Source organism: Aquarana catesbeiana, linkage group LG02 (assembly GCF_042186555.1).
Source record: "Aquarana catesbeiana isolate 2022-GZ linkage group LG02, ASM4218655v1, whole genome shotgun sequence".
In the NCBI taxonomy this organism is placed as follows: domain Eukaryota; kingdom Metazoa; phylum Chordata; class Amphibia; order Anura; family Ranidae; genus Aquarana; species Aquarana catesbeiana.
Genome location: NC_133325.1, coordinates 402,443,425 through 402,466,724, shown reverse-complemented (window position 1 = coordinate 402,466,724; position 23,300 = coordinate 402,443,425). Strand labels below are relative to the sequence as shown.

The 23,300-nt window shown below is 47.1% G+C and overlaps 1 protein-coding gene across 1 annotated transcript; it reads left to right on the top strand.

Annotated features, from left to right (window-relative positions):
* The first annotated feature begins 314 nt into the window (after window positions 1–314).
* Window positions 315–7,470, top strand: MYCL (MYCL proto-oncogene, bHLH transcription factor). The gene is made up of 3 exons (XM_073615291.1): window positions 315–449; window positions 1,567–2,042; window positions 5,334–7,470. Exons 1-3 carry the CDS (start codon window positions 385–387, stop codon window positions 5,900–5,902), a joined length of 1,110 nt encoding a protein of 369 aa, XP_073471392.1. The 5' UTR covers window positions 315–384; the 3' UTR covers window positions 5,903–7,470.
* Window positions 7,471–23,300: the final 15,830 nt, after the last annotated feature.

Sequence of the window (23,300 nt, the reverse complement as noted above, 5' to 3'; positions counted from 1 at the left end):
GAGGAGAGTGATGTGAGGAGAGGGATGTGAGGAGAGGAGAGTGATGGTGATGTGAGGAGAGGAGAGTGATGTGATGTGAGGAGAGGAGAGTGATGTGATGTGAGGAGAGGAGAGTGATGTGAGGAGAGTGATGTGATGTGAGGAGAGGGATGTGAGGAGAGGAGAGTGATGTGTGGAGAGGAGGGTGACTGTGCCTTGTTTTGGACTAGTCTCAGGCAGGCAGTGAGCAGAGCTTTGTCTCCCAGCTTCCTGTCAGCACACACAATAACAGTCTGCCTGAACAATGTGGCCCGCATAGCCTCCGCCCTCCTCACAACCGTCTGTGCAGCCGGCTTTCCCTGACCACGCCCAGCATGGGGAGGGGTCAACCAAGCTCATATAACAATGTGGGGGAACAATGAACCGGGTCAGACTCAGCGTGTCCGAGAGATCGTGCGGGGACACCGGGGGTAAGACAGGGTTCGGGTCTGGTGTGAGATCTCTGGGCTCATTATTCTCTGGGGGGCAGGGGGAAAGCTTGTGTAATCATAGACACCTGCTTTTGGAAGCTTGGGCTTGGCATGCTTTGCAGAATTCTGAGCACTATGCAGGGAACTTTCATTGTGTTTGACAGCTCTGTGCTATAACCTACAATGTGACATCTCCTCTTCCTTCTCTCCTAAAGTATGGATCCAATTGTAAACCAAGGGGTCACTTGTCTGTCTTCTACCCCCATTGTATTATTTACACCAAGAGAGCCTGGTTGTCCTAGACAGGCTCCTACAACTGCCATGTCACAGGTCATCAGCCTATAGCTGGAAGGGATCTACTGCATGTATAGTGGCCATACACTATACAATCTGCTTTAGATCTGCCATCCACAATGTAGTGCAAAGGTTTGCCTGATTGGATATAACTGCAATGTAGGCTTTGTCGTTTTAATATAGTTTAGGTCAGTCCATACCAGTCCAAGACTGGCCATACACTGTACAATCTCCTTTAGCTCTACCACCAATCGTTTTAGTGCTTTTGATGCCCTTTTAAATGCTTTAAGCTTGTCCTCTCATTACAAAGGCACATTTAAAGGTCATCAGATTGTATGCTGACCTTTAAGGCAATCAGATGGTATAGTGTAAGGCTTGATGAGCATTCCACTTTTTTTCTGAGTTGCTTATTCTCTGAATACTCAAAAGCCTCATCGGTTTCCCCTCTCATCCAACTAGTTCTAGTTTTACCTGTTCCATTAAAGTGAATGGCAGCTGTTTCCCAGGGTGGTTCCCTGTCTCCAGCCTTGAGCATGTCTCTCTGGAGTAGGTCATCTCTATCTGCCTTCTTGTTGCATTGTTCTCAGTCTTCCTAAAAAGCTGTGTTGCCCAATCGGCTTCATTAGCACAATAATCCAGCCACTGTTTACTCTTGCCACTAGATTAGGAGGGGTGGTAAATATTTGCCTCCTGCTTCATCCAACTAAAAGGCTTGCCTGTCCTGCAATCTAATGTTTAAAATCTAACAATGCTCTATATTCCCTTTCTGAACACGTGTGTCTACAAATGACAGCTCTAAAATGACAGTACTGTTTTTTTGTAGGACAATGGATCTTGGGTGTTATAGCACACACTATTTCTACGATGAGGATCAGAAGGAGGACTTCTATCGCTACATTGCTCCCAGTGAAGATATCTGGAAGAAGTTTGAGCTTGTACCTGGCTGCTCTCCATCCAATGCAGGATGTCTGGGGGGGAGTGGTACTGACTGGGGATCTGAGATCATGGATTTGGGATGGGAGTCCCCTGTGAAGCTCTCTAAGCTCAGCTCTGTAGTTCTTTTGAGGGACTGTATGTGGAGTGGCTTCTCAACACGTGAACACCTGGAAAAAGTAATTAATGAACGCATTACAAGTGGCAATTCAAAGCCGGCAAGTACTACAAAAACGGTTCCAGAACCTGAAATCGTAGAGACTGGGAGTGGCCCTGCAGAGCCAGCGACACCAGAAGTTATTGTACCAACAGTCCATCCTGAAAAGATTCCCAATTCATCTGGATCGGAGGATACTAGTGACTCTGGTAAGAACATACATTGATAGTCCATCTTCAGTAGATGGTCACTGTATTGTGCTGCCGCACATCCTTCACAAACACTGCATGAAAACTGGGCTACTTTGTCCCACTTGCCATATTTGATAAGCTGGTGATGGCCCTTATCTCAGTCCTTGCCAAGCTATCAAATATTTGTCATTGTGCTCTGATTGTACTCCAAAAATGGATGCCAGTGGGAGAATTTGGACAAGGACAACCTAACTGCAGAGTGAAATGTTTATTCATCTTTATTGCATGTGAAGGACTGATTGGAAAGTAATAAAATAAATCCTGGTTAATTACTATAGTGTTACCAAGTATGTGCAAGTGTTTAGAAGGTTTGCATGTTGGCTGTGACTATGCCCCCTCTATAGCATGTGTCTATAGGTTGGCTGCGGCTCCCCCCCCCCCCCCCCCCCCCCCCCCGTAGCACGTGTTTATGGGTTGGTTGTGGCTACCCCCATAACATGTGTCTATAGGTTGGCTGTGGCTTCCCCCCTTCTATAGCACATGTCTATAGGTTACATGTGCCCCCCCTCCTTCTATAGCACGTGTCTAAAGGTTACATGTGCCCCCCCTCCTATAGCACGTGTCTATAGGTTACATGTGCCCCCACCCCTTCTATAGCACGTGTCTATAGGTTACATGTGCCCCCCCTTCTATAGCACATGTCTATAGGTTACATGTGCCCCCCCCTTCTATAACACATGTCTATAGGTTACATGTGCCCCCCCTCCTTCTATAGCACATGTCTGTAGGTTACATGTGCCCCCCCCCTCCTTCTATAGCACATGTCTGTAGGTTACATGTGCCCCCCCCTCCTTCTATAGCACATGTCTGTAGGTTACATGTGCCCCCCCCTTCTATAGCACATGTCTGTAGGTTACATGTGCCCCCCCCTTCTATAGCACATGTCTGTAGATTACATGTGCCCCCCCCCTTTCTATAGGACATGTCTGTAGGTTACATGTGCCCCCCCCTTCTATAGCACATGTCTATAGGTTGCATGTGGCGCCCCCCCCTTCTATAGCACATGTCTATAGGTTGCATGTGGCTTCCCCCTCCTCTATAGCACATGTCTGTAGGTTGCATGTGGCTTCCCCCTCCTCTATAGCACATGTCTATAGGTTGCATGTGGCTTCTCCTCTATAGCACATGGTCTACAGGTTGCATGTGGCTTCTTCTCCTCTATAGCCCCATCCCCCCCCCCCCCTGCATTTATAGATCTTTGAAAGTCTTTGGTTATATACACCAGCAGTGTTCATAACAGGGGTGGAGCAGCAACGTAATAGAAATGCTACTTCCTTCTAACCAACAAGCTGGTACCTGCAGTTTGTACACACCTAGCACTGATAGCAGGTGCAGAGCAGGTAAAGTAGCTTCATTACCTCACGTTTGACGGCAAACTGATTTGGTCTCTAGAGTACATGGGTCTGTTGAAAGATTCACCATGTGTACAGCTACTGAAATAAACTCATCTGGGCTAGAGAAAATAGTTTAATAATCAAGGTGCCTATTATATGGTTAAGTGGGTATTTAACACCTGGAATAACATCACTAAGCACAAATATGGCTTTAATTGATGTAAGGTTATGGGGTAGCTGAGTATTTTTTAGATCAGCTACTTATGAACCTTACTGTGCTTGACTTGCACAGGAAATGAAATGATTTCAGTAACCTAGGTCCAGAGGTGTAAAGTAGGCTATCTAATGTACAAGTCATGAATGGATGGGGATTGTGGTATATTCATATGTAGCTGTTATATTGAATATAACTTTCCAGATACTTTCTCTGTTATGAATGGAGGGGAGATTAGTATGGGCATATATATGTAGCTGTTCAATTGAAATTTCTCAGATATTTGCTCTGTTATGAATGGAGGGGAAATTGGTATGGGCATATATAACTTGCCAGAGGCTTGCTCTGTTATGAATGGGGGGGGGGGGGAGGGGGAATTGATATGAGTATGTAACTGTTCTATTGAATAGTTTGCCAGATACTCTCAGTGTATGGCAAATGTCTAAAGTACAGTTTTATGGATCTGAATGGATTTGATTTGCATTCTTATCTCTGTAAAGGCTTGCATAACAATTGTACGTTTATGATTCCCCTTTTGAATAGTTGCCTGTGTGTGCCTGCTTTGTAATGTTGCCTTGTTCAGGGAATGCTTTTTGTAAACGGTCTTAATGCCCAGTTCCTTAGAAGGAAGAGTGGGTTATGAAGAAAGTAACAATGAATGTTTTATTGTAGCGCACATAGAAGTCGATGTTGGTAAGGTTCAGTGGATGGGAATTGTAGTTGTGCCCCCTCCACCCAACACAAACAGTTACACAATATGCTTTCTGCTGAATAAGGCAGCCACATGGCCAGACAAAAAGCAACAGCTTGCAGTCGGCAGGGGTCAGACACTATCTCCAGCCAATGAGAACGGAGCCAGCATTTGAACAGAGTATTAAACCAATTGGAGTCCTTAGACATGTGACTAGGATTTATTAATGGGGAAGTGAGCCTATTTACATAATTCAGTCCTTTGTAGTGTCTTTTGTATTAAACTGCAGACACCCTTCCCCCTACTCCTCACCCATTCATACAACCCCCCTTGCACATGCTGCTAGACTTCTAACACTCCCTTGTTCATTGCTGTGCAGTCCAGCCTTTTGTTTGGCAACACTGCTTGCCCAGTACATGGTGTAGTGTGATGCAAAGGCATTTTATCATGCATACATGTTTATACACATTGGCTAGTCTTGGGTTCTTGTTTTTTTTTTTTTTTTTCTTGCAAGCTGTAACAATAAAGTTTACTAGATGAATAGCACAATAAAACCATGAAAGGGAAGTGCAGACAAGACCTACTACACCCAGTATTTATATACAATGTAATTATTTCATCTCTAAACACATTTTGGCAAACTCAGCTTACTTGTTTAGACGGGGAACAGATTCCCATTAATCTGTAACCAGTGGACCAGAAACCCCAGTTGTTTGCAAGTTATCTGCTTAATGTAAAATGAGTTAAGGTAATAAATCTAATTCTTCATGTAGAGTTAAAAGTCTTAATCTGCTCAGACACATTCGATTCTGTCTTGAGCTTTTATCAGCAATCCTGTAACAGGATGCAGACTGCTTCTTAAACGAGATCACTCCGAAGGGAGAACCTACAAATCATGTACGACAGTCATCCAAATTTGGAAAGGCAAGCGTGTAAAAGTTGCTTATTTTGGCTTTGATTTTAGACTGTCATCTCAGTTTATTAATCCATTTTTTGTTTTTTTGCTCTAGAGGAGGATGAGATTGATGTGGTGACTGTAGAAAAGAGGAAGTCTTATCGTGGCCGTCAACCAGTTACTATCACTGTTCGAGCTGACCCACTTGATACTGCCACAAAGCTCTTTCACATCTCTATCCACCAACAGCAACACAACTACGCGGCACGGCTTCCTCCTGAACCCAGCCCTACCTCTCCTCCCCCACATTCTCCAAACCCCTCTGTGGAAGAGGAGCCTGGAGAAATAAGCTGCTCCTCAGTACAACCCTGCAGTCCACTTGACTTGGGGTCCCCTCCACCATCTGGTGGTTCAGACAGTGAGGATCTAGTAAAAAGAAAAAATCACAATTACATGGAACGTAAAAGAAGAAATGATTTGCGTTCTCGGTTCTTGGCCCTTAGAGAGGAAGTACCTGGTCTTGCTCGCGCTTCCAAAACACCTAAGGTAGTAGTGCTCAGCAAAGCAACGGAATATTTGCAAGGCTTGATCAGTGACGAGGAAAGGCTCGTGGCAGAGAAAATGAAGCTTCGATTTCGTCACCAACAACTTTTGAAAAAACTCTCCAAACTGAAAAGTCATTGAAATGGACACTTGTCAGAAGTCTGCCTGGCACATTTGCACATTTGAGGAGTTGTGTCTTGGGATTGCACAGAAGTGAGACTATCACTTTGAGTTGGTGTGCTCTATAGAGCACGAGTGGGGAAAGGGCTTGTCCTGTTTCAGGTGAATTTGTTTCCTGGGTCCTCAGGTTATACAAATGATTTTTTGTTCTAGTTGGCAAAAAGTTCTCTTTTATTTTTTCACTGATTGTTTTCTGCCCACCACAAGACTTTATGTACAGCTGTAATTTTTTATAGGCTGAGCCCTCAGACAAGAACATGGGGTAACACCTTGGATTTCTGTGATTCTGGACTTTTATAATGTAAAGCCCTACTCCAGTCACCTCATTTTTGTTTTGGAAAAGGTGGGAAGGGGTTAACATTGATCAGGTTTTTATTGTAGTCGCTGTACTCTTTGGGGAGATTCACTGTCCTGGTGATAAAGTGGTGCAGAAAGGTGCAGTGATTAACTCTATATTGAGGAAATGGGCAGCAACAAACTAGTTGGTCTTCATTTAGAGCTGTCAGGTTTAACTGCTGTCTTCCTGTCCTGAGACCCATTTCCCCATCTCATTCCAGTCCTGGAGTGGTTAGACGGCTGGCAATTTAAAATGCCAACAGAAGGTCAAACTCCTACCTTGCTCTAGCCAAACTGAAGTTTAAAGCTGGAGATGGGCTCTAACTTTGCATAATTCCTCGCCTAATTATTTCTGTAATGCACTTTATGCACTTGGCATTGCCAGATCTTGTATTGGGGCCTTTTGCTTTCCTCTTGCAAAACTGTTTAAATGTCTGTTGGTCAACAAAAGGGATTCTAATTGAACAACTCTTTAGTAATTCCTTTTGCTGGTGGTAGTGTAATGCTACTAATGAATCTGCTCATATAAAGCTGTTTAAAGACTACTTGTAGACCAGAAGGACTGCCACATTGTCAAAGAACATTGGGGACTGTCTGGTGTGAACCACTCTATACCTCACTCTTGTCACTTTACACTGGTTTGTCTGTTTTTGTGATTGTTTTTTGTATTTTTCTTTGAACCTGCTGCTTGCTGGATTTTGTACTGAATGACAAATTTATACTGTATTTTTGTATACCTTTTTTTTTGAGCAAAATTTATTAAATCCTGATGTTGGAATTAAAATCCAATGACCTCTGCTGTATGTAATTGTCTGTCCTGAATCCTGCCCATCCTGTGCAATGATGAACCAGGGATCCATAGATTCCTTTCCCAGTTAAATGCTCTTGGATATCCATGATTGAACTTTGTTTTATGATACTTAAGATTAATCATGAATGTCACATATGTGACCTATTGATGGAGCGTGTTCTATATAGCACCTGCCTTTTGGCAGATTATCTGTAATAAAGCATGTCATGTAGCAAAGATGCATGGATTTGCATATGATGGGTAGAAGGGCACCTCTTGCCTTTAAAAGAACATGGATGCTGCTGTAGTATCTGAAGGTGACAATTGGTAATGCTCAAATGTTCTTTTGTGGCGCAAAATATACACACCACAAACACTAATAAAGCAAAATTTCAACCTGCAACTTGGCTTATTATTATTATTGTTGGTTGCCTTGGTCTGTTTTTATTGCATAAATCACAGGTTAGAAGAAATGAGTAATAAGGTAATTTTATATTAATATATATTGCAATATAACATGCTACACCTCCTGCAGCTTAAATATTTCCAGGAGTGTGATGGAAAGGTGTTCTACGCTACAAGCAACAATCTGACTCCTTTTGTACACTTTGACTTGCTAGGTAAACTCAACCTAATTGGATTGGCTCGTGGGTGCCACCCATTGTGGGGATGGTAAAGAGTATTGCAGAGTGGCTGCCCTTCACTACCAGTAATGTTTTTATTTTTTAATAACATAAAATCATTTATACCAGTTTACTTGTGTGCAGCAGCTGCATTTTTGCTCCCTTTCTTTGCAAAAGCCCTCATAAATCTGTTTCTGTCCCAATTTTTTTTTTTTTTTCTTTTCTTTTTTTTTTTTGCATTCAAAGAACCCTGGCACTCTGCAAATATTTTTCGCTAGCTGTACAGAAGTTACACTAATTGGAGTCATTCATACCTGCATATTTTATTAGCATTGACACCCTATGTTGTCCCAAAGCTGTATACATGGATTGCCCTGTATTTCAATCAGACACTTTGAACATCTGTACTTTGCAAAATGCCTTCCATACGCAGCTTCTTCCTTTTTTTTTTTTTTTTTTTTTTTTTTGGATCAAACTAACTTAACTTACAATCACTCTTCGGAATCTTTCAAACATCCAAGAATGCTACCTGTGCATATGGGCCACAGTCTTTATGCACTACAGAGAAGCAAGTCTACAATCCTGAATAACTGGCTTTTTTTGGAGGATGATTGTTATCCAGGGTCAGCCTTAAGTTTTAGGACTTGACAAAACTCAACAGAGAAGATTGCTGCAGTGGGAGCTACAGTAAGTTGTCTCTATTGAACCCAGATGATGCTTGGTAGTCTAGCGCAAGCACACCCTGTATGTGCTCCTCTTATACTTTACATTGAAGACTACAGTGGAGCCAAACCAAAAACTATAGGTCAAGTGCACAGAAAATAAAAATAACTAAGTTAGACTTGATGACTTTGCTCATGCAAAATAAAGTGTATATACAAAAAAATATATATTATAGTTTGGCAAAGTAGTGATATTACTGACTCCATTGCAACCAATCTTCACTCTCAGAACTAGACATCCCTGTAGCATCTTTATAGTGCAACACTTCTAGGTGTGTTTGCTATTTGTGTGTACTGTAGCTTTATGCACACCAGCCCCAACTCCTTTCAACTGAAAAACTGGAAGTTGGGTGGTTTGGAGACTTGTCCTTCCAAGCTGTGTAGTGCCACAGGTTACACTACAGAAAATGTATCTCCCAAAACGCATTTTATATAGTAAATGAAATCTCACATGGCCCTTATTCATCCAGGAACCTAGGTATGTTTAGTTTAAAATGGACAGACAAAGTATATCTATGGTGCAGTCTTTCAATTATGTAAAAATAGAACTTGACCCATAGGGTTATTGCAATGGCATTGCTGTCTTAAAAGCATTCATGCAAATAATTTGGTTCCTAGGCAGGTGGGTTAGGAGCCTTTCACACAGATGGCTATTCTGCCGCAGTTAAAAGCATGTTTTGTTTTTCTTTGGAATTCAAGACCCCCAGGCACTGCGATCAGCTGCATTTGTACAGTGCGATTGGCTGCAGTTGCGTTTAGCTGCGGTTTGCCATTTCCATAGCAACCCGACAAGGTACTGACTCATAGTGAACGGAGATCCGACTTGGATCCCCGCCAATACCAGGCACTGTGTTTGGTATGAATCTTGAGGGGGAACTCCACGCCAAATTTTAAATAAAAAACCGGCATGGGTTCCCCCCTCCAAGAACATACCAGGCCCTTCGGTCTGGTATGGATTCCAAGGGGCACCCCCTATGCTAAAAAAACCAGCATGGGGGTCCCCCCAAAATCCATACTAGACCCCTATCCGAGCACACGGTTGGTCAGGGAAGGCAGTGGGGACGAGCGAGCGCCCCCCCCTCCTGAACCATACCAGGCTGCATGCCCTTAACATGGGGGGGGGGTGGTGCTTTGGGGGGGCGCCCTGTGGTCCCCCCCACCCCAAAGCACCTCGTCCCCATGTTGATGAGAACAAGGGCCTCTTCCCAACAACCCTGGCCATTGGTTGTCGGGGTCTGCGGGCGGGGACTTATCGGAATCTGGGAGCCCCCTTTAATAAGGGGGATCCCAGCCCCCCACCCTATGTGAATGAGTATGGGGAACATCGTACCCCTACCCATTCCCCTGGGGAAAGAGTGTCGAAAAAAAAACACCACACTACACAGGTTTTAAAAGTAATTTATTGGGCAGCTCTGGGGGTCTTCTTCCGACTTCGGGGGTCTCTCAGGCTTCTGCCGGGCTCCTCCGCTATCTTCTGCTCTTTTGCCGTTCTTTTGCTAGCAGGAGAGCCCGGTCTCTGAGACGTCTTCTTCCCTCTTCTCTTCTAAAGATGTTGACATGATGCTCCCTCTCGCTGTAATGCCGTGAGCGAGGTCCGCAACCAATTATATAGGCATGGGGCATGGCCACCGGGTGATGTCCCCCAGTGACCCCACCCCTTATGTCATCGCAGTCCCATCATGCCCCGGGGCTGTGACGTCATAAGGGGCGGGGTCACTGGGTGACATCACCCGGTGGCCACGCCCCATGCCTATATAATTGGTTGTGGACCTCGCTCACGGCATTACAGCGAGAGGGAGCGTCATGTCAACATCTCTGAAAGAGAAGAGGGAAGAAGACGTCTCAGAGACAGGGCTCCTCTGCTAGCAAAAGAGCAGAAGATAGCGGAGGAGCCCGGCAGAAGGAAGAAGGCACCAGAGAGCGCGGAGATGACACCGGAGGGAGAAGAGGCTTGAGAGACCCCCGAAGTCGGAAGAAGACCCCCGGAGCTACCCAATAAATTACTTTTAAAACCTGTGTAGTGTGTTTTTGTTTTGTTTTTTTTGTTTTGTTTTTTTTGTTTTGTTTTTTTGACGCTTTTTTTTCCCCCAGGTAAATGGGTAGGAGTACGATGTACCCCATACTCGTTCACATAGGGTGGGGGGCCCCCTTATTAAAGGGGGCTGCCGGATTCCGATAAGCTCCCCGCCGCAGACCCCGACAACCAATAGCCAGGGTTGTCGGGAAGAGGCCCTTGTCCTCATCAACATGGGGACGAGGTGCTTTGGGGTGGGGGGCCCACAGGGCACCCACCTTGCACCAACCCCCCCCCCCCATGTTGAGGGCATTTGGCCTGGTGCGGTTCAGGAGGGGTGGGGGAGCTCGCTCGTTCCCACCCCCTTTCCGGGCTGCGTGCTCGGATTAGGGTCTGGTATGGATTTTGGGGGGACCCCATGCTGTTTTTTCGGTGTAGGGGGTGCCCCTTAACAACCATACCAGACCGAAGGGCCTGGTATGCTCTTCGAGGGGGAACCCATGCCGTTTTTTAAATTTTTTTTATGTAAAATTTGGCGTGGCGTTCATACCAAAGACAGGGCCTGGTTTTGGCGGGGATCCAAGTTGGATCCCCGTGCTTGTCGCTCATTGGGTAAGGAAAAAACATTTTTCCTTTCCCGATGAGCGAGCCAGCTCAGTGCTGCTATCCGCAGCTGATACAGTGCACTGCTGTTATGTGCGGATAGCTGCGCTAAATCGCTCCTGGACGCAGTCAATTCTATTTTTTTCTATCCGCACAAAACCGCAGGTAATCAAAACGCAGTTAAACGCAGTGTGTGAATGGGCCCATAGTGTGCGATTAGCTGCGGTAGAAAAGTCAGCTAAAAGCACAATTCTATCCGTCCGTGTGAAAGGGGCCTTATACACCCCAGAGGCTCTCCTTGGCTTGTGTAAGGTAACAGGAATTAAAACTCCACACCACTAAGAGGCCCAGATACAAAGCCAATTGGATTGTCCCCTTGATTTTTACTGGAGTAATGGTTTATCTGGACATCATAGTGGTGTGGTGCTTCAGTTTCCATGTTTGCTGCAACAGCAGTCTTTGTTTTTCTGAGGCCACTGTAACGGTTTCATTACCTATTGATCCAGTGAGTGCAGGTAAAAACAGTGCATTGAATTGTTTTATCTGACTCCCCCACCCCCAATAAACTGGGCAGCCAGGTTAAAGCATGCATGCTGTGCTAGAAATTACCTCTGCTGCGTTTGATCCTTGAACGTGACCCATACAAATGAATGGGGCTGCGCTGCAAACCACATGTAATGCAAGCAGTTGCAGCATGGTAAAGTGGCATTTATGTGCTTAAAACAGGCAGTGACTAGGCAAAATTTCAAACACCTGAAAAGTGATCTGCCGTGTGTGTAAACCTAGCTTTTGTCTGGAATTTTTCAACTTTAGCAGACCAAGCTATCCAGCAAAAGTGGCAGTTAGAGGTTTGAGACAAACCATTTAACACTGACAGGGGTACTTACAATGGTCAGCTTTTATTCATATAGGTAAAACCTTTCCCCAAAGGAAAAATATTACATTTTGGCTTTAGATACACTTAAAGCATATCTAAAGGTAATATATTGCAATTTACCAATCCTTAGATATGGTTCATTTTCTGTTTGTTTTGTTTTTCCCCCACCTGGTGAATTAAAGCCTAACTCCAGTAAATGCTTTTTAAAGTGAAATTTTATTTCTTGACAGACTCCACGGCAGCAAAGTGTGGGTTTAGTCTCACCTCTACTACCCTATAGGACACCACTCCCATAAATCTTTGCTCCCTGCCCACGGCCGTGTCCTTTTTTTGTCCTCCGAAGGACCTAGTGATGGTCTTTCTACCCGAAGATTTTTCACCTCCACGATCAAGGTTGGCCGAGCTGTGACTTTGGGACTGGAAAGTGGCACTACTCCGCTAAGCCCTAGCTATAAACAGGGTATGGAGTGGGCATTGGAAGAGGCACTGGAAGAAGCCAGTATCCTGGCCACTGGCAGGCAAGGCTGCGCATTGGTCGCATAGCCAGCTATTAGCAGGTGACCCTTTTTTGCCCCTGGAAGTCCGGTGTCTTTTCGTCTTCCCTTCGGCCCATGGACAGCAGTTTGTGTTCTATACTTGTTTTCTCCTTCGTTTGTCTCTTTCGTTTGGTTCATTAGGCATACAAGCATGGCGGCTGGTTCTTCCTGCGTTCCAGCCGCCATTTTACTTCCGGTTTTGTTTTCGGCCGTACTGCACATGCGCGAGTACGGTACGAGAACGAGGCTTGGTTTCGCGCATGCGCGATGGCGGCAAAATGCCGCTAATCGTGCATGCACACGGGCGCCGATGTCACAGGGGCGCCCTATTTAAACAGTGTAAGTAGCCTACAAGCCTTGGGAATGCTTGTGGGCTGTTGTGGTGACTTCTCCTTGCCCCTGTGTATTGGCTACTGGTAAGTGGCTCTCTAAGGGGCTGGTGCTTCCCTGTGCCTTGTATTGATTTTGCTGGAGACATGGATTCCCCACCGCCTGCCTGTGGCCAGCCCCCTCACAGAAGGTACTTGGGGGTGTTTTTTCTCCTCCTGAGTGACCGGTAGTTACGGGGGGGGGGGGGGGGGGGGAATTTTGTCTGGTTACTGTCTTTCTTGACTATTGTGTTTCTCTTTCTTTGTCCTTCAGCCCTTCTAGGTCAGAACAGCGACGCAGCTCTCACAGAGGAAGTGACTCTTCTAAATCGCATCACCTCTTCCGATTCCAAACATTACGGTTCCTCCTCAAAATCTGGACACCGTAGTGAGGAACGATCTCATTCCTCGATGGCTCACTCCAGTCACTCAGACAGTGTCTGCTGGGGATGCCGAGTACAAGTACTTGCTGGGAAATCTTTGTGTGATCTCTGCTATGCCAAGGCATCTAAAGAAAAAGGGGATATGGACCAGCAACTTAAAATCCTGGTTGAGAGGGTTGTTAAGGAGTCGCTTAGAGGTATTGAAGCTGACCGATCCTATGTTCCTCCTGCAGAGCCTTCACGTTCTCCAGTGAGGGAGACACAATTGCAGGATACTTGGGAATCCTCTTTGCCTAGCTACCCTTCCGTTGCCATCTCTGACAGTGGCTCTGATGAAGATAGCCCCTGTGTGGGATTTGACTTTGCTCTGCTTCCTCCTTTGGTTAAAGCCATTAGAGAAACCTTAAATTGGGAGGATCCGGTGGCTGCTCCCTCTAAACAGAGGAAATTCTTTAAACAATTAAAGAAGGAATGTGTTAATTTTCCACTTATCACTGAACTTGGCGAAATTATCACAGATGAATGGGGCAAGGTGGAGAAGAAGATCTCCATGCTTTCTAAAGTTTCAAAGCTCTATCCCTTCAAGGTGGAAGAGGTGAAGCATTTGGAGTCGGCCCCATTGGTGGATGCAGCCGTGATGAGGCTGGTAAAACATGTGGCACTTCCCTTGGAGGATACAGTATCCTTCAAAGACGTTTTGGACAGACGGATTGATGCTGATCTGAAGAGAGTGTATCTTACAGCAGGTATGGCCTGTAAGCCAGCTTTAACTCTGGCGGCTATATCCAAAGCTATGAAGGTATGGGCTGATAATGTGGACGAGATACTTAGGAATATCTCGGATGATGTGGCAAAGAGCTTGCCTATCCAGGAATTGAGGCTAGCATCTGCCTTTCTAGGGGAGGCCTCAATTGACATATGCCCAGCAGCCTGGGTAATGCTTTCTTCTGTCACCGCCAAGCAGGCTCTGTGGCTCTGTCCCTGGTTGGCTGACCCAGCTTCAAAACAAGTATGGTGCCGAATCCCCTTTGAAGGGTCTTCTCTTTTCATCAACAAATTGGATGAGGCTTTTACCCTGGCCACTGTTGGGAAGTCAAGGTTCCTTGCTCAGGATCGGCGTCTGCAAGGCCAAAGAAGACCTTTCCCGAAGAGACAGTACCAGGAACGAGCCAGGGAGGTTCGCAGTTACAGACCAGGCTGGGAAGTCTCCAGGTCCTGGAAGTCAAGACAATCATCCTTCAAGAAGTCTGCAAATTGTGAGTCGAAAGGGGAGAGGCAGCCGACCAAATCTTTTTGAGATTGGGTCCACTCAGACAGGCCGAGTGGGGGGGTCGTCTTTTCCACTTTCATCATGTCTGGGCGGCCTCAATTCAAGACTTCTGTACCGTCAAAACGGTCTCCTCCGGTCATGCTTGGACCTTCATCGGTGCCCCTAGACTCAGGTGGGTCCTCACTTCTCTTCCGGCTTCATAGGAAAAAAGGCTGACTCTTCTAGCTTACATAGAATCTTTGTTGGTTCAAGGCGCTGTTATCCCTGTTCCAGTCAACCAGCGAGGCATGGGAATGTACTCTCCTCTCTTTATGGGGCCTGGAGGCCCATCATAGATCTGACTCATCTGAACCACTTTATCAGAAAAGAAAAGTTCAAGGTGGAAAGGCTATCCACAATTCAACAGTCCGTCCAACCAGGAGACTGGATGGTCTCCATAGACCTCAAGGACACCTATTTTCATGTCCCCATTGCAGAAGATTTCCAACAATTTCTCCGCTTCTCCGTGGGCAAGCTTCATCTACAGTTCACATGCCTTCCCTTCGTGCTATCAACTTCTCCGCGTGTCTTTTCAAAAGTTCTGTTAGCAGTGGTGGTTCTCCTGAGAACCAAGGGGATTTGTCTGCATCATTATTTAGACGACCTTCTACTGTTGGCTAAAGACAAGGATCAACTCCTAGCACACAGAGGTCAGGTTATCTCAACCCTACAGGAATTCGGGTGGATCCTGAACCTGGAGAAGAGTCAGTTAGACCCGTCTCAGTCCCTGGTGTTTTTAGGAGCCTTATTCAATACAGTCAGAGCCACCATCTCGTTACCAGAAGAGAAGATCTCTATAGTCAGAGACAGAATCCATCCGGCTCTCTCTGTTTCTCATTTAAATGCCCTCCAGTGCCTGAGAATTATCGGCACTATGGTGGCAACGATTCCAAAAGTGAGGTAGGCCCAATAGAGGATGAGGCCCTTTCAGAAAGGTTTCCTTCATCAGTGGACAGGCAACAAAGCCCAGCTGATTCAAATTACTTTGTCTATGAGGAACTCCCTTCCGTGGTGGCTTCAGCGGGAGAACCTTTGCAACTGCCATTCCATTCTTCCCATCTCATGGGTAACTATAACAACAGATGCCAGCAACAGGGGCTGGGGCGCCCACTGCCTGGCGGAAGTAGCTCAGGGCACCTGGGATCGTCCTTCCAGAAGAACGGTGTCAAACATCTTGGAGTTGAGAGCAGCCTTCCAGGCTCTTCTGGCATTTCGTCATCTGATTTCGAGAGCTTCGGTTCTACTCAGACTAGACAATAGCACAGCAGTGGCATACATAAGGCATACATAAGGAGGCAAGGGGGTACTTGAAGTCTATCCCTACTACAGGAGGTGGAACCAATTATGTCCTGGGCCCAGAGGAACCTGAAAGATTTAATAGCGACATATGTTCCGGGGGTTCAGAACGTTCAGGCAGATTTCCTTTCCCAAATACTTAGACAACAACGAGTGGTCTCCACGAAGAGGTATTCAATTGGATCCTAATGTTGGGGTTCTCCCCGGAAGTCAACCTGTTTGCCTCCCCCTGCGACAAGAAACTGGTATGGTACTACTCGAGGTACAGGGACCCTCAAGCTTACGGGGTGGACGCCTTGACGGAGAAATGATGCCTAACAATTAAAAAAAAAAAAAAAAAATGTTCTTTAGCAAGGAACATACATTCCACAGTGAACAGGGATGCACCGGGCCCCTGCTCTGAGTGGCTCTGCGCATGTGCCGCCGCCGGCACATGCGGATACAGTGAATATCTTCTGAACGGTGCAAGTTGAGGAGATATTCATGGTACCTACAGGTAAGCCTTATTATAGGCTTACCTGTAGTAAAAAGTGGTGTGTAAGGGTTTACAACCACTTTAATACCTATAGAAGTTTGCATATGTGCGGCAAAAGGGAGTGTGGGCCTTAACGTCTAAGCTACACATATGTGCTTATGCTGGCGAAGGCTGTTATAGACATCTCTTGTTTCTGTTTGTGATGGGGAGCTCATAGTTGCCAACATTGTAAAAAAAAAAATGTGGGACACTTTTGTGGCTGTAGGCGGAGCTGTCCAATACTTAGGGGGCGGGGCATTCATCAGCAGGCGTGGCCTAGCAAAAATAGACAAGTGCGGCGCAACGAAAAATGGGCGTGGTTTACTCGAAATTGTGGGCGTGACTTAAATGGGCGTGGCTCTAGAGGGTGTGGTTAGAGTCTGAAATGAATGAGGGATGGAGAGGGGGAGAGAGGGGGAGAGAGGGGGAGAGAGGGGGAAATGACCGGACAGCAGCCCCAGATCCTACACAATAGAAATATGTGTATTCTAGAAAGTTTAACAATCAGCAGATAAAGATACTCCAAACACCTGGTGTTAGCACTTCAATCATCCCGGCACCATGGTTGTTATGGTGTCAGGATGATTGAAGCGCATTATTTCTATTATTACATTGTAATATAAAATGAAATCATTCAACTCACCATAATGCAGAATCAGTGGGAGCCCTGAGCATGTCACCTGCCACGTCGCCTGCCACCAGCCGTCCGTCCTTGCTTCAGATGTCCGAGCAGAGTCCGTCCTTGCATCAGATGTCCCCAGCGGAGCCCCCCCTCACACCAGGAGTCCCCGGCGGATCCCCCCCTCACACCAGGAGTCCCCGGCGGAGCCCCCCCTCACACCAGGAGTCCCCGGCGGAGCCCCCCCTCACATCAGGAGTCCCCGGCGGAGCCCCCCCTCACATCAGGAGTCCCCGGCGGAGCCCCCCCTCACATCAGGAGTCCCCGGCAGAGCTCCCCTTCACACCAGGAGTCCCCGGCGGAGCCCCCCCTCACATCAGGAGTCCCCGGCGGAGCCCCCCCCTCACATCAGGAGTCCCCGGCGGAGCCCCCCCTCACATCAGGAGTCCCCGGCAGAGCTCCCTCTCACACCAGGAGTCCCCGGCGGAGCTCCCCTTCACACCAGGAGTCCCCGGCGGAGCCCCCCCTCACATCAGGAGTCCCCGGCGGAGCCCCCCCCTCACATCAGGAGTCCCCGGCGGAGCCCCCCCTCACATCAGGAGTCCCCGGCAGAGCTCCCTCTCACACCAGGAGTCCCCGGCGGAGCCCCCCCTCACATCAGGAGTCCCCGGCGGAGCCCCCCCTCACATCAGGGGTCCTCGGCGGAGCCCCCCTCACATCAGGAGTCCCCGGCGGAGCCCCCCCTCACATCAGGGGTCCCCGGCGGAGCCCCCCTCACATTAGGTGTCCCCTGCGGAGCTCCCCCTCACATCAGGAGTCCCCGGCGGAGCCCCCCCTCACATCAGGAGTCCCCGGCGGAGCCCCCCCTCACATCAGGAGTCCCCGGCGGAGCCCCCCCTCACATCAGGTGTCCCCAGCGGAGCTCCCCCTCACATCAGGAGTCCCCGGCGGAGCCCCCCCTCACATCAGGAGTCCCCGGCGGAGCCCCCTTCACATCAGGGGTCCCCGGCGGAGCCCCCCCTCACAATCAGGAGTCCCCCCTCACATCAGGAGTCCCCGGCGGAGCCCCCCCTCACATCAGGAGTCCCCGGCGGAGCCCCCCCTCACATCAGGAGTCCCCGGCGGAGCCCCCCCTCACATCAGGTGTCCCCGGCGGAGCTCCCCCTCACATTAGGAGTCCCCAGTGCCCCCCCTCACATCAGGTGTCCCCAGTGCCCCCCCCTCACATCAGGTGTCCCCAGTGCCCCCCCACTCACATCAGGTGTCCCCAGTGCCCCCCCCCACTCACATCAGGTGTCCCCAGTGCCCCCCCCACTCACATCAGGTGTCCCCAGTGCCCCCCCACTCACATCAGGTGTCCCCAGTGCCCCCCCCACTCACATCAGGTGTCCCCAGTGCCCCCCCCACTCACATCAGGTGTCCCACAGCGGTGCGCGCGCTCCCCCCCCACCTCAGAGGTGTGTCCGCAGCATGGCTAGAACCCCTGCCCCTTTCCATATCAGACTGGCAGCGGGGCGGGGGGTAGGCGGGCCGAGGCGGAGCGGGGCGGGCCGAGGCGGAGCGGGGCAGGGGGTGGGCAGCGACGCAGAAGCTTCGTCTAGTCCCCCCCCAGCCGTCTTCCTGAACTTCCACAAAATGGCGGCTGGCGGAGACAATGTCTCCGCCGGCCGCCGACCTCTAGCGGCGGCGGCGGTTTTGAAAACGGGAACCGGATTTTTCGGGACATTTCCCGGGACACCACAAATTCGGGAATGGAGTCCAAGTCCCGGGAATGTCCCGGGAAATCCGGGACAGTTGGCAGCTATGGGAGCTGGTGGGACTACCCCCCATTATGTAACCACCAGGAGGCTGGAAGGGGTTAAAATGCATATTTTAGGCCTTGTTTGCTTTTTGTTATTGATCAAATGATAATTTTCAGTAAAAAAAAACAAAAACGTATCAATAAATGAATTGATGGAAATACACAATTTGTTTGTTAAAATAGGAAGATGAGGTTGCATCGAGTAAATAGATACCAAATATGCCAAGCCTTAAAATTGCATGCACCTATGAAGCGATATCCAAAAATTGGCCATAGGCAACGATTTAAGGCCTTTACTGCTCCTCGGTTTAAAGTTAACCATGAATTTTAGCCATGAAAGTAGTATGTGGACATGCCGGCTGCCACCGATGTAATAGTTACTCAAGAACAAAAATGTATTATATTGCAGCTTACCAGTCCTCAGATGTGGTTGCTGCATTTGTTTTCTTTTTTTAGACTTTTTTTGCTTTATTTTCACTTGATTCTGCCAGTAACATCCTTTTTGTCCTAGAATGACAATATTCAATCACCATACTGTATCTATAGAGATCCAACATTGTCACACTAGGAACTACATAACACCACCACCACCACCACCACCTCTTCTCTATAACATACAGTGCATTGAAAAATTATTCATACACCTTGAAACTTTCCACATTTTATCATGTTACTACCAAAAACGTAAATGTATTTTATTGGGATTTTCTGTGCTAGACCAACACAAAGTGGCACATAATTGTGAAGTGGAAGGAAAATAATAAATGGTTTTCAACATTTTTTACAAATAAATATGTGAAAAGTGTGGCGTGCATTTGTAATCAGCCCCCTTTATTCTGATGCCCATAACTAAAATCTAGTGGAACCAATTGCCTTCAGAAGTCCTCTAATTAGTAAATAGAGTCCACCTGTGTGTAATTTAATCTCAGTATAAATACAGCTGTTCTGTGAAGCCCTCAGAGGTTTGTATGCTATGCCCCATACACATGATCCGAAAATCAGACAACAGAGCGTCTGGTTTTTTTTGGGGTTTTTTTTTGCATGGTAGTCATATATCGAACCTGAAGAGTTTACTAAAGTTACGAAAATTCTCGTACGACAGAATAAAAAAATTGGAAGTGATGTCATGTGTTGTAGTGTATTTGTGTTATATTTTTGGACGGCAACTGTACTGATTAAACAAAAATCTCACGATCCAGCATCATACGTGAAAAATGTTCGTGCATGTCCGATAAAATAATATCAGATGAACTGTTGTGATTGGCTCTCGGAAGCTCTGTACTAATGATCTGATTATTGTACGATTGCGCAGAAAGTGGAGTTTTTCGTCTGATTTTCGGATCGTGTGTACGGGCCATTAGTGACAAACAGCATCATGAAGGCCAAGGAACACACCAGACAAGGTCAGGGATAAAGTTGTGGGGAAGTTTAAAGCTGGCTTAGGTTATAAAAAAAAATATCCCAAGCTTTGAACATCTCACGGAGCACTGTTCAATCCATCATCCGAAAATGGAAAGAGTATGGTACAACCGCAAACCTACCAAGACATGGCCGTCCACCTAAACTGACAGGCCGGGCAATGAGAGTATTAATCAGAGAAGCAGCCAAGAGGTCTATGGTAACTCTGGAGGAGCTGCAGAGATCCACAGCTCAGGTGGGAGAATCTGTCCATAGGGCAACTATTAGTCATGCACTCCACAAATCTGGCCTTTATGGAAGAGTGGCAAAAAGAAAGCCATTGTTGAAAGAAAGCCATAAAAAGTCCCGTTTACAGTTTGCGAGAAGCTATATGGGGGACACAGTAAACATGTGGAAGGAGGTGCTTTGGTCAGATGAAACCAAAATGTAACTTTATGGTCTAAAAGCAACACGCTATGGGTGCGGGTGCTGTCCAGCCTCAGCTCCAGTGTTACTGACAGGACAGGCCAGCATGCAGAGCAGCCTCCATGGTGAAAGGGGGGGGCGGGGGCAGTTACTGTCCAGCCTTCGGAGCGGCTGCCTGGTTGACAGTTTGACAGTTGCTGGCTCTGTGGACAGAGCGGGAGTAGGATCACCAGCGGCCTGGGCGCCCTAGATGGCTGCCTAGTCCGCCTAGTGGTAGCACCGACCCTGAGTGTAGGGGTCAGGTAGGTCAGTGTAGGCAAAATGAGGTTTCGCCTAGGGTGTCAAAAATCCTTGCACCAGCCTTGGTTAGAATAGCCCAGTCAAAGTCCAGACCTAATCCAATTGAGAATCTGTGGCAAGACTTGAAAATTGCTGTTCACAGACACTCTCTATCCAATCTGACAGAGCTTGAGCTATTTTGCAAAGTAGAATGTGCAAAAATTTCACTCTCTGGATGTGGAAAGCTGGTAGAGACATCCCAAAAAGACTTGCAGCTGTAATTGCAGCGAAAGGTGGTTCTACAAAGTATTGACTTAGGGGGGGCTGAATACAAATGCACATCACACTTTTCACATATTTATTTGTGAAAAATGTTGAAAACCATTTATCATTTTCCTTCCACTTCACAATTATGTGCCACTTTGTATTGGTCTATCACATAAAATCACAATAAAATATATTTACGTTTTTGGTTGTAACATATAACAATGTGGAAAATTTCAAGGGGTGTGAATACTTTTTCAAGGCACTGTAGGGTGAGGTGTTTTGTAGTCTGAAAAGATAGCTGGGAGGAATATAACTGATAGCAGAGAGAACAGGAAGTTGTAAGCTATGAAGATTTCAAGCAGGATTATTAGGTATTATTTGCACTTGTTGAACAGATACAACAGAATGCTTTCAATGGCACATATTTAACATGACAAAAGAGAGCAAATAAGAGAAATTTAGTGTTATAAGTTGATCATTTGTTTTTGGTTTAGTTGTTTTATAAAGTCGGGATCTGTTAAGCTTGAGTTTCAGTGTGAGTGCAAACCATGCCAGGACACAGAACTCTGCTGTGTACAGAAGCAGAAGTGATGATGTCAGTGTGCCTGGGAACACTTCCTTATAGTCAAGTGTGAGTGCAGACCAGTGAGGGTGTAGTGAGGGGGGCAAACGGTCTTGAGCACAGTTCATTTAAAACCATCCTAGTGTAAGTGCACCCTAATGCCGCATACACACGGTCGGACTTTTCGGCTACAAAAGTCTGACAGCCTGTCCGACAGACTTTCGACGGACTTTTGTCTGACTTTTGGCGTACTTTTGGCAGACTTGCGGCAGACTTTCTTACGAACGGACTTGCCTACATACGATCACACAAAAGTCCGACGGATTCGTACGTGATGATGTACACCGGACTAAAATAAGGAAGTTGATAGCCAGTAGCCAATAGCTGCCCTAGCGTGGGTTTTTGCCCGTCGGACTAGCACACAGACGAGCGGATTTCTGGGTCCGGCGTAGTTACGACGTAAAGATTTGAAGCATGTTTCAAATCTAAAGTCTGTCAGATTTGCGGCTGGAAAAGTCTGCTGAAAGTCCGCTGAAAGTCCGGGGAAGCCCACACACGATTGGATTGTCAGCCAGCTTTAGTCCGTCGGCATCCTTCAGACTTTTGTAGACGAAAAGTCCGACCGTGTGTACGCGGCATTAAACTCTTTGTGCTCAAACAAGCTGAGAAAACGTTCTTGATTGAATGGGTGCTTATACAGGTATGCCTGTTATTTAGTCCTTCTCAATGAATGCTCTCAGAAAAAGAACAGGTTACAAGGCAATCAATTTTTATTGAAGGAAATCTATTGTTACAGTATACACTTTTACTTTATAACATCAGTTCTATAATAACAATACAAATAATAGTTATTTTTGACAATCCAGTGTAGTGCAGACCTAGCGCTGTTAACCCAGGTTCTGATCCCTTAACGGAGCAAGCAGCCAGGCACAGGGTATTTTCAGCCAGGTGCATTGAAATCTCACCCAGTCCTCAAACCCTAATCAGGCAGATCTTGAGGACACTACCTGAAACGGATAACTGAAGTGAAGCAGAGTTTTCTGTACAAAAGGTAGCAATAGCTCAGCACAGGGGGCTTCCTCTAACGGCGCAGCCCTGGCAGCAGGTCTGGAACAGTCCCTCTAGCCAAAAAGGGGTGTACAAGCAACAGTTTCTCTCCTGAGAAGTCCTACTCACTGTGATCCAGGCAATCTGAAGCCTTTTTCCAAGAAGATCCTCTTTGGATGTTGCATTGGGTGGTCCTGTGACTTTGGGGTGATCCTTCGGGTCGGTTCACACTGGGGCGACTTGGGATCCGACTTGTACGCCCTCAAGTCGCCCCAAGTCGCCCCAGAAATAGATTCAATGGGAGTGAACGCTAGCATCTTAATAGACACTACTGAAGTCGCTCCGACTTCAGAGCGTACTCCCTGTACTACTTTGATCCGACTTGGTAGGCGACCTGTACCATAGAAATCAATGGAAGTCGCCTCCAAGTCGGATCTCTCTGTAAAGTCAAGCGACTTTGCAGGGAAAACCCCTCCCTCCCCCCCTCCCTCCCAGAGAGCTGATTGCCCTGTGATTGGCCACAGCCGAAGTCGCCTGTCATGGAGGCGACTTCAAGTCGCCTTGTAATTTGCTGAAGTCGCGCTGAAGT